This window comes from Sus scrofa, chromosome 8 (genome assembly GCF_054392235.1).
Source record: "Sus scrofa isolate SSC_HxYL_T2T_F1_AM1 chromosome 8, Sscrofa_HxYL_maternal_Yorkshire_Landrace_v2.0, whole genome shotgun sequence".
NCBI lineage: Eukaryota > Metazoa > Chordata > Mammalia > Artiodactyla > Suidae > Sus > Sus scrofa.
Genome location: NC_139390.1, coordinates 37,508,905 through 37,521,090, shown reverse-complemented (window position 1 = coordinate 37,521,090; position 12,186 = coordinate 37,508,905). Strand labels below are relative to the sequence as shown.

The 12,186-nt window shown below is 41.4% G+C and overlaps 1 protein-coding gene across 18 annotated transcripts in view; it reads left to right on the top strand.

Moving 5' to 3' along the window:
* Positions 1–12,186, top strand: part of CORIN (corin, serine peptidase) — a 297,345-nt gene that overhangs the window by 211,562 nt on the left and 73,597 nt on the right. For all 18 annotated transcript variants that reach the window (XR_014812391.1, XR_014812392.1, XR_014812389.1 and 15 more), the window contains 2 exons: positions 8,636–8,749; positions 11,414–11,524. Coding sequence is in view for 13 of the 18 variants with exons in the window: in XM_084971974.1 (XP_084828100.1) it covers positions 8,636–8,749; positions 11,414–11,524 (225 nt within the window). In the remaining 5 variants the exon portion in view is untranslated. The remainder of the gene's footprint in view (positions 1–8,635; positions 8,750–11,413; positions 11,525–12,186) is intronic.

The window sequence follows — 12,186 nt, the reverse complement described above, 5'->3', positions numbered from 1 at the left end:
ACATACAGTGTTTTGAGAAGCTACTGTTGTTTGTGGTCTCTATGTAAAGATATAAATAAAAACTTATTAAATATCCTTTATATAAGTGATTTATTGAGAATCTATTTGATTTTTTCACTGAACTATGGCTTTTAGGGGTTATATTATTTTAAGATGCACTTTTTAAAATCTCCTTCCTTCCTTCCTTCCTTCCTTCTAGGACCACACCCACGGCATATGGATGTTCCCAGGCTAGGGGTCTAATTGTAGCTATAATCATACCTACAGCTTCTGGCCTATGCCACAGCCACAGCAACTCGGGATTCAAGCCACGTCTGCAACCTACACCACAGCTCATGGCAGTGCCGGATCCTTAACCCGCTAAGTGAGTCCACAGATCGAACCCGCAACCACATGGTTACCAGTCAGATTGGTTTCCACTGCGTCACAATGGGAACTCCTAAGATACAATTTAAAACAGATTATCTTAGATTAGTCAAAGAGGTTACATGATACTCGGATGGCTGGCTAGACCAAAATTTGCAGTAGGGGACTAAATATTTGAGAAATGTAAAAGCTTAGTTTCAAAAAGAGGCTTATGCAAAGAAGTTCAGATATTAACTCACAGACTTTGAAAAACTTACGGTTTCCAAAGGAAACAGTTTGGCGGATGGGGGGATATGCTGGGGGTGTGGGATGGAAATACTATAAAATTGGATTGTGATGATCATTGTACAACTACAAGTGTAATAAATTCATTGAGTAATAAAAAAAGTGAAAGAGAAAAAAGAGGCTTATGAAGACTAAATGGTCTGAGTTCTAGAGTATATTCTGCAAACAAGAAACTTAAAGCACTGTTGGATACAAATGACCCCCCAAATGTCAGATTTCTAGTTAAGTAATGAGTTTTGTCAGTGCTCTAAAATCTCTCAATAAAAGGTTCTCACCAGAAGTTGTGAATAGATTGTCCAATTTCTACAAAACACTCAAAATACTGATGGTACTACTCAGCTCTGGTTAAGAAATGTTAAAAGTTAGTAATAAATGAATAGTTTAGGAGCATTAATTGCCCTCAACAGTATTAATTTATGAGAAAACTGTCTTTAAGTTTTCCAAAGTGGGAGGTTCTTTGTGGCTAAGTGGGTTAAGTACCTGGCTAGTATCCCTAAGTATGTGGGTTTGATCCCTGGCCTTGCTCAATGGGTTAAGGATCTGGCATTGCCACAAGCTGCAGTGTAGGTCACAGATCCAGCTTGGATTCCGTGTTGCTGTGGCTGTGGTGACCCCTAGCCTGGGAACTTCCATATGCTGTGGGTGTGGCCCTAAAAAGGAAAAAAAAAAAAAAAAAAAAAGGAAAGAAAGAAGGAAGGAAAGGGGGAGGGGGGGAGGGAAGGAAGGAAGGAAGAAGAAAAAAGGTTTCCAAAGCGACTGATAATAGACATTTTGTGTACATTCCCCTTTGGGAGACATGCATGTGTTTGAATGGTCATATCACATATTCTGGGGAGGAACACAGCACTTAAAATCAGATAAGGAAGTCATGTAGTAGAAGAAGGCCTGATGGGGACAATGGCCACAATCCAGTTCCCGTTTTGCCTCCTTGCTCAGTTTGTCCCTGTTGCCTGGGTGTATATAGCCATACTGTCTGGTAATGCAGATACCAGCTCCAAGCCTTAAGTCTTTCTGATTTATTCCATCCATTGTGGAGTGGAAGGCACTTGAATGCTTGGGCTTTACTGAATAATGTGGCAATTAACTATTCACTTTCACACATTTGCAGCTCCTCCAGAAATTTTAACAACATTATTGGGTTTTCCCCTCAAAACAGTACGTCTTTAATTTAGTTATAAAATAATTTGGTGGCTTGGAAATTTACTCTGTTTCTTTGACACTTCTGCAGCACGAAAGCATGGCAATCAAAGCACACTATTTATAAATACACTTTTTAAATATTTGCATTAAGCATTTAGCAGTGAGTAATGTTGATATGACATATCTCCTCTTTTGGTAAATCTTTGTTGTTGACGTTGTATTGATTGTGTAATACTTAATGTAAACAATTATTAGAAATGTTTTCAACAAGTGTTTGGAAGAATTATGTTTACATAATTCTTTATATTTATGTGAACACGTCATTGCAGAATTGCTTCATGGAAGGGAAGCCTAGAAGATGGAAGGGTTTTGCACAGTGGAAGGGTTTTGCACAGTCAGGACTGTGTTGGTCCAGAAGAATTTTCTTGTCTTAAAGGTTGATTGTCATTAAATGAACCTCTACTGTATACATGAAGCTGGCTGTAAATCTAGCAACTGGATGAAAGGAATTTATCTTCAATTTAACCTTTCCTAAGCAATGACTTCTAAGCAATGGAGAAAAAAGGTGAAGATCTGGACAAAGAAATGAACAAGAAAGACATAAAGGAAAAGAGGAGTTCTCTTGTGCAGTAGCTGGTTAAGGCTCCAGTGTTGTCACTGTAGTAGCTTGGGTCACTGCTATGGCATGAGTTCAGTCTGTAGCCCAGGAACTTCTACATGCCTTCGACACAGCCAAAAAAAAAAAAAAAAAAAAAAAAAATACATAATGAAAGGTGATCTGAAGAAAATAAAATAGGATTATATTTCTGAGCTTTGCCTTCAGACAATAAATTTGTTTTGTGAGACTGAGGTTCAGCTTTTGCTAGACCTGTGCCCACAAGTGCATGAACTACCAGTGGGAGCAAGGTGGTATCTGGGCTCTGATGTGACCAGCAAGTCTTCTCAATGGGGCAGTTAAATGAGAATATAGCTCTGTTTCTTTATATCTGCTGAAGAAATGAAACCCTTCATTACATGAATACATCCCAACTACTAAGTGGTCACTCTTCTACATAAAAGGGTATACAACATACAGAGAAAGATGGACAGCAGTACAAATGTCCGAGTGTCATTAAGGGCCTTTCTGTTTGTCTTCACATGATTTTTTTTCTTTTTTTTTAAAATGAGTTTTATTTTTTCCGTTATAGCTGGTTTACTGTGTTCTGTCAATTTTCTATTGTACAGCAAGATGACCCAGTCATACATTCTTTTTCTCACATTATCCTCCTTCATGCTCCATCATAAGTGACTAGATATAGTTCCCAGTGCTATACAGCAGGATCTCATTGCTTATCCATTCCAAAGGCAATAGTTTGCATCTATTAACTCCAGATTCCCAGTCCATCCCATTCCCTCCCCCTCCTCCTCCCCCTTGGCAACCACAAGTCTGTTCTCCAAGTCCATGATTTTCTTTTCTGTGGAATATTTCATTTGTGCCATATGTTAGATTCCAGACATAAGTGATACATGTGGTATTTGTCTTTCTTTTTGTGAATTACTTCACTTAGTGTGAAAGTCTCTAGTTCCATCCATGTTGCTGCGAATGGCATTATTTTGTTCTTTTTTTATAGCTGAGTAGTATTCCATTGTGTATATACACCACATCTTCCTAATCCAGTCATCTGTCAATGGACATTTAGGTTGTTTCCATGTCTCAGCTATTGTGAATAGTGCTGCAGTGAACATATGGATACATGTGTCTTTTTCAAGGAAAGTTTTGTCTGGATATATGCCCAAGAGTGAGATTGGTGGGTCATATGGTAGTTCTATGTATAGTTTTCTAAGGTACCTCCATACTGTTTTCCATAGTGGTTGTGCCAATTTACAGTCCCACCAACAGTGCAGGAGGGTTCCTTTTTCTCCACATTCTCCAGCATTTGTTACGTGTGGACTTGTTAATGATGGCCATTCTGATTGATGTGAGGTGGTACCTCATAGTAGTTTTGATATGCATTTCTCTAATAATCAGTGATATTGAGCATTTTTCTCATGTACTTGTTGGCCATCTGTATGTATTCTTTGGAGAAATGTCTATACAATTCTCTTGCCCATTTTTCAGTTGGATTGTTGGGGTTTTTTTGCTGTTGAGTTGTATAAGTTGTTTGTATATTTTAGAAATTAAGCCCTTATCAGTTAAATTGTTTGAAACTATTTTATCCCATTCCTAGGTTTTCTTCTTCTTCTTCTTCTTCTTTTTTTTTATGGTTTCCTTTGCTCTGCAAAAGTTTGTCAGTTTGATTAGGTCCGCCCCATGGGTTTATTATTGCTTTTATTTCTGTTGCTTTAGGAGACTGACCTAAGAAAACATTTGTAAGGTTGATGTCAGAGAATGTTTTGCCTATGTTCTCTTCTAGGAGTTTGATGGTGCCTTGTCTTACGCTTAAGTCTTTAAGCCATTTCGAGTTTATTTTTGTGCACAGTGTGAGGGTGTATTCCAGTTTCATTAATTTGCATCCAGCTGTCCAGTTTTCCCAGTACCACCTGCTAAAAAGACTGTCTTTTTCCCATTTTATGTTCTTGCCTCTTTTGTTGAAGATTAATTGACTGTAAGTGTCTGGGTTTGTCTTTACATGATTAAAAACCGTTTCATCATCTCTCTTTGATCTCCTCTTGGGTGCATGGTAAGTGAACCTCTTCTTGGAGCCAGAATCCCTTTAGTCTGTGTTTAAAGCCTCTGGCTCTGATATTCGTGGATCTTACAGCTTGATATTTAAAAGTTTAGGGGTTCATTAATAATATATATGTATTTCTCACAAAGAACGGCTTTACTATTAGTTTTTTTCACTTTTAAAGTTTTATTGAAGTACAGTTGATTTAAAATGTTATGATCATTTCTGCTGTACAACAAAGTGATTCATTTATACATTTACATATTCCTTTTAGTTTGAGCAGTTTCTCCACTGCTTTTAGTATTAATTATTGCTAAAGAAAAACCCATTGTAGGAGTTCCCATCAGGGTGCAGTGGAAACAAATCCGACTAGGAACCATGAGGTTGCAGGCTTGATCCCTGGCCTCGCTCAGTGGGTTAAGGATCCAGTGTTGCCGTGAGCTGTGGTGTGTCACAGACATGGCTCGGATCTGGTGTTGTCGTAGCTGTGGTGCAGGCTGGCAGCTGTAGCTCCGATTAGCCCCCTAGCCTGGGAACCTCCATATGCTAAGGGTGTATCCCTAAAAAGCCAAAAACAAAACAAAACAAAACAAAAACCATTGTCAATCTGATTTGTGTTTTACTATAGGCACCAAATTCCTATTCTCATGTAGCTATTTTTATATTGATCTCCTTTCCTTTGGTTGTAAAATGTCACCCTGATAAATCTATTAAGTGGCCTTCCCTTTCTCCATAAACCCGTGGAAGGTTCCAGAGAGCCAGTGTCCTTTTTTTCTCTTTGTCTCTTTGCTTGTAGAAGGGACTGACTTCAGTGACTGGAAGACAGTGTAAGGGTCATTGTGTTTATATCATATTGCATACCCACATGTGTGTTTTAAGGATGAGTCTTAGAATTGATCTCTGATTACATTTAATTCTTTCTTATTAAGGGAGAAATATTCTCCTGCCCTTTAGATATTTTGCCACATGGTTAACTCTCCACTTTCTCAGCTGGTGTCTTGGGCAGGCAGCCTGGAATGGCAGAGGGTGCTCTGTATAGCCCTAGACTTGGATTTAAATCCCTGTCAGCACTTAGAGACTGTGTGACTTTTGGCTAGTCACTCAACTTCTCTGGACCTCAGTTTTCTCCCCTGTAAAATTTAGGGAAACCTACTTTATCCCTCACAGCTTGGAATGCTTATAACATGCTATATTTAGTCCTTAGAAGGCAGTAACTAAGAGCCACCTGCCATAGCGTTAGGAAATCCAGGTGGCAAGTCCCCTCAGAGGTCGCCCCGGGGATGTCCCTCAAGGGAAGGAATCCTGTCTAGCTTGGTGTGGTCTCTGACAGACCAAGATCTTCTACATGGCAGAGGAGAGTGGGCTGGGCAAGGTTCCTGATTCGCAGAGTAAACATGGGCAGTCGGCTGGCGCCTTGAGCTGGAGGTAGTGCTTGTTTTCAGGCGGATGTCCCCACCTCCGGGATCATAGTCGCTGAGGGTGGCCCCACCCTGTGATTCGAAGCCCTTTCCATTTCTTCGTCCTGCCTCTTCACAGGGCGCTGAACCAGCACATGTTGAAGAGGGTGACAGGATGATGTGGAGATGGTGCCCCTGAGAGGGGGAAGTAACTCAGAAATTTGGAGATTTTCTGGTCAAAGGTGGGAGCTCTTGTGCTGCTGTCACTACTCTTGGCTGTTAGGCCGGAGTCCTGGGAGTGGGTGGGGGTGAGGCAGGTCTTTTGTTCGACTGCAACTACAGGTGCTGCACCGGTTCTTTGAGGTTTGGGGCTCCGTGGCTCAGGGTCACATACTCTGGAGGGGCCTTCACACCTGCCAGCTCTGACCATCAAGGCTCAGCCCTGCTCTAAGGGTCCCTGCTTGGCTGTGGACCCAAGATGGCTAGATCTGACTGTCTTAGCCTCAGATCCGTCTGTCTCATTATTTATTTATTTATTTAGTCTTTTGTCTTTTTAGGGCTGCAGCCATGGCACATGGAGGTTCCCAGGCTAAGGGTCCAATCGGAGCTGTTGCCACCGGCCACCTCCAGAGCCACAGCAACGCCAGATCCAAGCCGCGTCTGCGACCTACACCACAGCTTTTGGCAACACAGGATCCTTAACCCACTGAGCGAGGCCAGGGATCTAACCTGCAACCTCATGGTTCCTAGTTGGATTCGTTTCTGCTGCGCCACGATGGGAATGCCATCTCTTATTATTATCATTGCTGTCTATGAGGATACAGGTCCTATGTCCCAGTAGATCGACTTTTGTCATCTTGTACCAGGTCATTCCAAATATCCAAATTCTTCTCTCTACTCTAAGGAACGGTGCCTTGTGAATAGTCAGAAAGGCTCATGATGTTTTCTCTCATCCTCTACTGGCACGTGATGTGGTTTGTGATGCGATGCTCATTGTCAGAGTTTTCCAGGTGATGTCTGTATCCTCAGTTATCGGAAAACTCCAAATGATACCCCTTGAGTTCTTAGAATAGATGTCCATGGGCCCAAGACCATTCCAGATATACAGCTAATGAAGGATTCTCACTATTTCCTATAGTTGTACAATCAAATACTCTACCATGATCCTATATTTTTGAACTGGAAATACTTTAAATCTAATTTTAGCTCATAAAAATTTTTCTACTGGTGGCCTATTTTGATAACTTTTTTTTTTTTTTTTTTTTTTTGCCATGCCAGTGGCATGTGAAAGTTCCTGGTCCAGGGATCAAACCTATGCCACAGGAGTGACAATACTGATCCTTAACTCACTGAGCCACCAGGAGCTCCTCCATGAGAATTTTTTTTGGGATATACCCGTGGCCTGTTGAAGTTCCAGGGCCAGGGATCAAACCCACACCCCAGCTGCAACCCAAGCCACAGTGGTGACAATGATGGATCCTTAGCCTGCTGAGCCACCAAGGATCACCAAGAATTTTTTTTAAGCAGATTTTTTTTCTTCAAAGGGACTCTAAGAAACCCAAGTCAATCATTTATGACATTTCTCTGAATTATTTGTACCAGATCAGATGAGAAATAGTGCCTTTAAGGAAACTCCTTATTTGATCACGGCTTGACATTTCTGTCACCTTAAACTACATTACCTTTTCCTGAGAATGAGAGACTTTTTGTTTCTTACATGAAATGAAGTTCCATTTAAAATTCACATGTGTTGAGGCCCTGCTAGGGGCTAGCTGCTCTTCCGGGCAGCGGGGTTCAGGATGCTTGAAGATGAGAACACCTCGTCTCTTCCTTCACGCAGCTCACAGCTGGTGAAGGTCATGGGTCTTCAACAAACACTTGGCATGTTTTAGTGGACGTATAATACACATACATAGCTTTTCATGTGAATCAAATGACATTGGTGGAGTTCCCGTTGTGGCTCAGTGGTAATGAATCAGACTAGTATCTGAGGAACTGGGTTTGATCCCTGGTCCTACTCAGTGGTTAAGGATCCAGCGTTGCTGTGAGCTGTGGTGTAGGCCAGCAGCTGCCGCTCTGATTCAACCCCTAGCCTGGGAACTTCCATGTGCCTGGGGTGTGGCTCTAAAAAGATAAAGTGACATTCGTACGTTCATGGCAAGTGCTTGCTATTTTATAGGTAAATTACAGTTCAAGCATATAGACTTGATCTTATGCAAATTATGATCATATCTCATCGGAATTGATAAAGTTTCTAACCTTTGATCTCTGACTACATTACAAAAGTAACATGATGGCTTTTGTACCTGGGTCTTAAACTAGTTTTGTAACTATTTGGCTGGCATAGGAGGAGCGTCTTGCTAAACACACAGATGGCTTCACTGTTTGTTGATTGAAATTATATTTTAAGATAACGTGCATTTAGATCTCTAGAGTTTGGCATATTTGCTTAAAAGAGTAACTCATTTTGTAGATGAGTCTTATATGTGGCAAATTGGCTCAGAAAGCCAAAGGAACAGCTAAAGATGAACGTTAATGTACAGTTGCTTTTTCATTTTTTTTCCTATTTCCCATATGTCACTTTTGATCTTCTCCTAGGGGAGCTGTACTATTTATAATGCAGTATGGAGATTACTGAGCATTTCTACTTTCAGAATTACATTTTCCAGAGAATTCAGGAATCAAAACTCATTAGGAAAAAAGAGATCATACCTTTATAATTTTTTACATGGTGTGATCAAAGCCTTTGTCATTTGCACCTTCACATCCATTGCAAATAACCTTTCCTTCTGTCTCCAGGATGTAAAGAGAGAGACCTTTGGGAATGTCCATCCAATAAACAATGTTTGAAGCACACAGTCATCTGTGATGGGTTCCCAGACTGTCCTGATAACATGGATGAAAAAAATTGCTGTAAGTGCCTGTGTGAAATTGTCAGCCTGACAGTTTGAACACGAATTACCTCTTAATTAATTTGCTTTTTAAGGCCGCACCGGCATATGGAAGTTCCCAGGCTAGGGGTTGAATCAGAACTGCAGTTGCCAGCCTGCACCACAGCCACAGCAACTCAGGATCCGAGCCGCGTCTGTGACTTACACCACAGCTTACGGCAATGCAAGATCCGTAACCCACTGAGCGAGGCCAGGGATTGAACCTGCATCCTCATGGATCCTATTTGGGTTTGTTAACCACTGTGCCACAATGGGAACTCCCACCTCTCATTTTAAATGTAAGCCAGAAATTTGAAACTATCTATCAAAAGCTTTTTGTATGTTCAGACCTTTTGAGTAAAACTCCACTTGTAAAAATATATGCCAAGAAGACAACCAAACATGTAAAATATATGCATAATTATATTAGCCTAGCATTATTTATAACATGGAAAAATTAAAATGCCCCAAATATCCAAGAATAGGAAACATTAAAAAAAACATAAAATGAAATAATGTGCAAGCATTAAAAATCAAATTAGAAGAATAATTTCTCCTGGGTTCCTTATGTAACATTAGGTGGCTAAAACAAAATATAAAGAATTATGTATGCTGTTTTTTTGTGTGCTGAGTTTTGAAAGAACATATACCTACATACAGAAAAGGATCAAAAGAGCATAAAATTTATAGTTATAATCCTGTGTGGTTGAATTATTTTCTGTGTTTGTTTACCTTTTCTATACATTCCAAATGAATAGTCAGTAGTTTTAAAATCAGGGGGAAAAAAAACCCTCCTAAGATGCATCAGTGACTGGTAACAGAAAGCTTAACTCAAACCGGCTTAAACAATGAAGACATCTATTATCTTTTGTGATCCTGTATATGGAGTATGTCTTATCATATCACAAGTCAAGTGTATGGTAGATTATTGAGGCTGGATTCAGGAGTTCACCACCTCTTCTGTGAACCTTTGAGTTCACTTGACCTCTGGCTGACTCTTACCAGGGTCCAAAGATGGATCCTGCCAAGAGCACCTGGGGCACCTCGCTTCCCTGGTTGTACCTACCGGGAAGGAACGAGAATCTTGTCCTCAGCTCTGTAGCATCATTTAAGGATTCACTCCGATTGGCTAACTTTGATCCAGGTCCCAGCTAGCAGTCAGCTGTCTGTGTGTGGATTCCAAAAGATGCCACCTAAAGAGCGGAATTGCAAAAAGAAGTACCCTTAGGGAGAACCAATTAGAAAAAGATGCTGTTTCCTCCAGGCAGCCCCTGTGTCAGGCTAGGACACGTGGCCTGGCCAGGAGGGTTTGGGCAGGAACCGTCTTATAAAAATCAACCCACAAAACCACAGACCAAGACCCTGATGTTGGTGATCACACATGTACTCCTGGGCTCATGATGTGCTCAGAAAGAAATAATTGTAGCCTGGAGTTCCCGTCGTGGTGCAGTGGTTAACGAATCCGACTAGGAACCATGAGGTTGCGGGTTCGGTCCCTGCCCTTGCTCAGTGGGTTAACGATCCGGCGTTGTGAGCTGTGGTGTGAGCTGTGGTGTAGGTTGCAGACGCGGCTTGGATCCTGCGTTGCTGTGGCTCTGGCGTGGGCCGGTGGCTACAGCTCTGATTGGACCCCTAGCCTGGGAACCTCCATATGCCGAGGGAGTGGCCCAAGAAATGGCAAAAAGAAAATGAAATAATAAAATAAATTAATAAATAAATCCTTAAAAAAAAAAGAAAGAAATAATTGTAGCCAGAAAAATGCCATCTCTTGCTTAAATGAATCTTCCTCTGGATCAGCAGCTTGTGTGGGGGCCTGAATAAAATCAGGTTCCCTTAGACGGGGAGGAAGAAAGGAAATAGATCCTAGGCAGGCAATCAAGGAGTTTTGCTATAGTTTTTTAAAACCCAAGAGAGAATGAGTATGTGACTCAGAGAGTCATTTCATAGAAGAAATTTTTAAAAATAAAATTATCCAGGAGTTCCTGTCGTGGTGCAGTGGTTAACGAATCCGATGAGGAACCATGAGGTTGCGGGTTTGATCCCTGGCCTTGCTCAGTGGGTTAAGGATCTGGTGTTGCCGTGAGCTGTGGTGTAGGTTGCAGACTCGGCTCGGATCTGGCATTGCTGTGGCTCTGGCGTAGGCTGGCAGCAGCAGCTCCGATTAGACCCCTAGCCTGGGAACCTCCATATGCCATGGGAACGGCCCTAGAAATAAGGCAAAAAGACAATAAAATAAAATAAAATAAAATAATCCATAAATGTGGACAGAGCTGGTTTTCATCCTAGAATGACTTTGCTCTTCCCATGCCCCGTGTTCTGCTCATGCCACTGCAGGTTTTAGCTCTGTGTTCTCATCCTTGGTATTTCTGCTGCTCTGGGCACCACGTTTTCGAACCTGTGGTTAGAACTAGAGAATCTAGTCACTTGGAGATGGTCGATCTGCTTAAATACTTGCTTTTGGTATGGATGGACCTCTCTGAAATGAGATTTTACCAGTTCTGCTCTACCATCTTGACACCTGTGTGGAAGCTTCAGTGACCACATCTTTTCCTCCCTCCACACTGCGGCTGGAGGACAATGATGTGCCTGTTAGTGATAATCACAGTAATTCCTAAAACTGTGTCCTCACTTCTTGTTTCCCTGCCAGCGTTTTGCCAAGATGATGAGTTAGAATGCGCGAACCACGAGTGTGTGTCACGTGACCGGTGGTGTGACGGTGAAGTCGACTGCGTAGACAGCTCAGATGAATGGGACTGTGGTGAGCTGCCTGTTTCTCCCATCTGCTCTGTGTCCTGACGCCTGTCAAGCCACTTAGGCTGAATGATCCTAAATGGCTTCACGGATCTTACTAACCAAGTTCATCTATTCTTCTTTACTTTGATAAAAGCTGATAGTGGTGATTCCTACATGTTATTTCCATCTCCCAGAACCCTTCGCCTCAAGTTACTTCTCTCTTTGAGATGTCTGTGATATATGTGAATATATTTGGGTTCAAATTTTTAGAACCATATCACTTTTCATATGAATATAATTATTAAAAACTCATTATCACCCACCTTGAATGGTTATCAGTGGTCGGTCATTCTTGTATCCTTGACACCTCTTGGAACAGGACACTAAAGTGGGCCTTCCATCTTCCCAGGACTCCTGCTCCAGATCCAGATGAGACTTCTGTCCGCTCCCTTAATGAACAGGACATGAAGGCCTCTCCCACCAGTATCCCAATGTTAAAGTTTCTAACCTCGAGTTTGATATCTTCTGCTGTCCTATGCTCATCACCCCTTCCATTCCCTTGGTTCTTTTAGTCTTTTTTTAAATTTAGTTGATATACAGTGTTCTGTTAATTTCTGCTCTTCAGTAGAGTCACCCATTTATACATATGTATACATTCTTTTTCTCACATTGTCCTCCATCATGTTC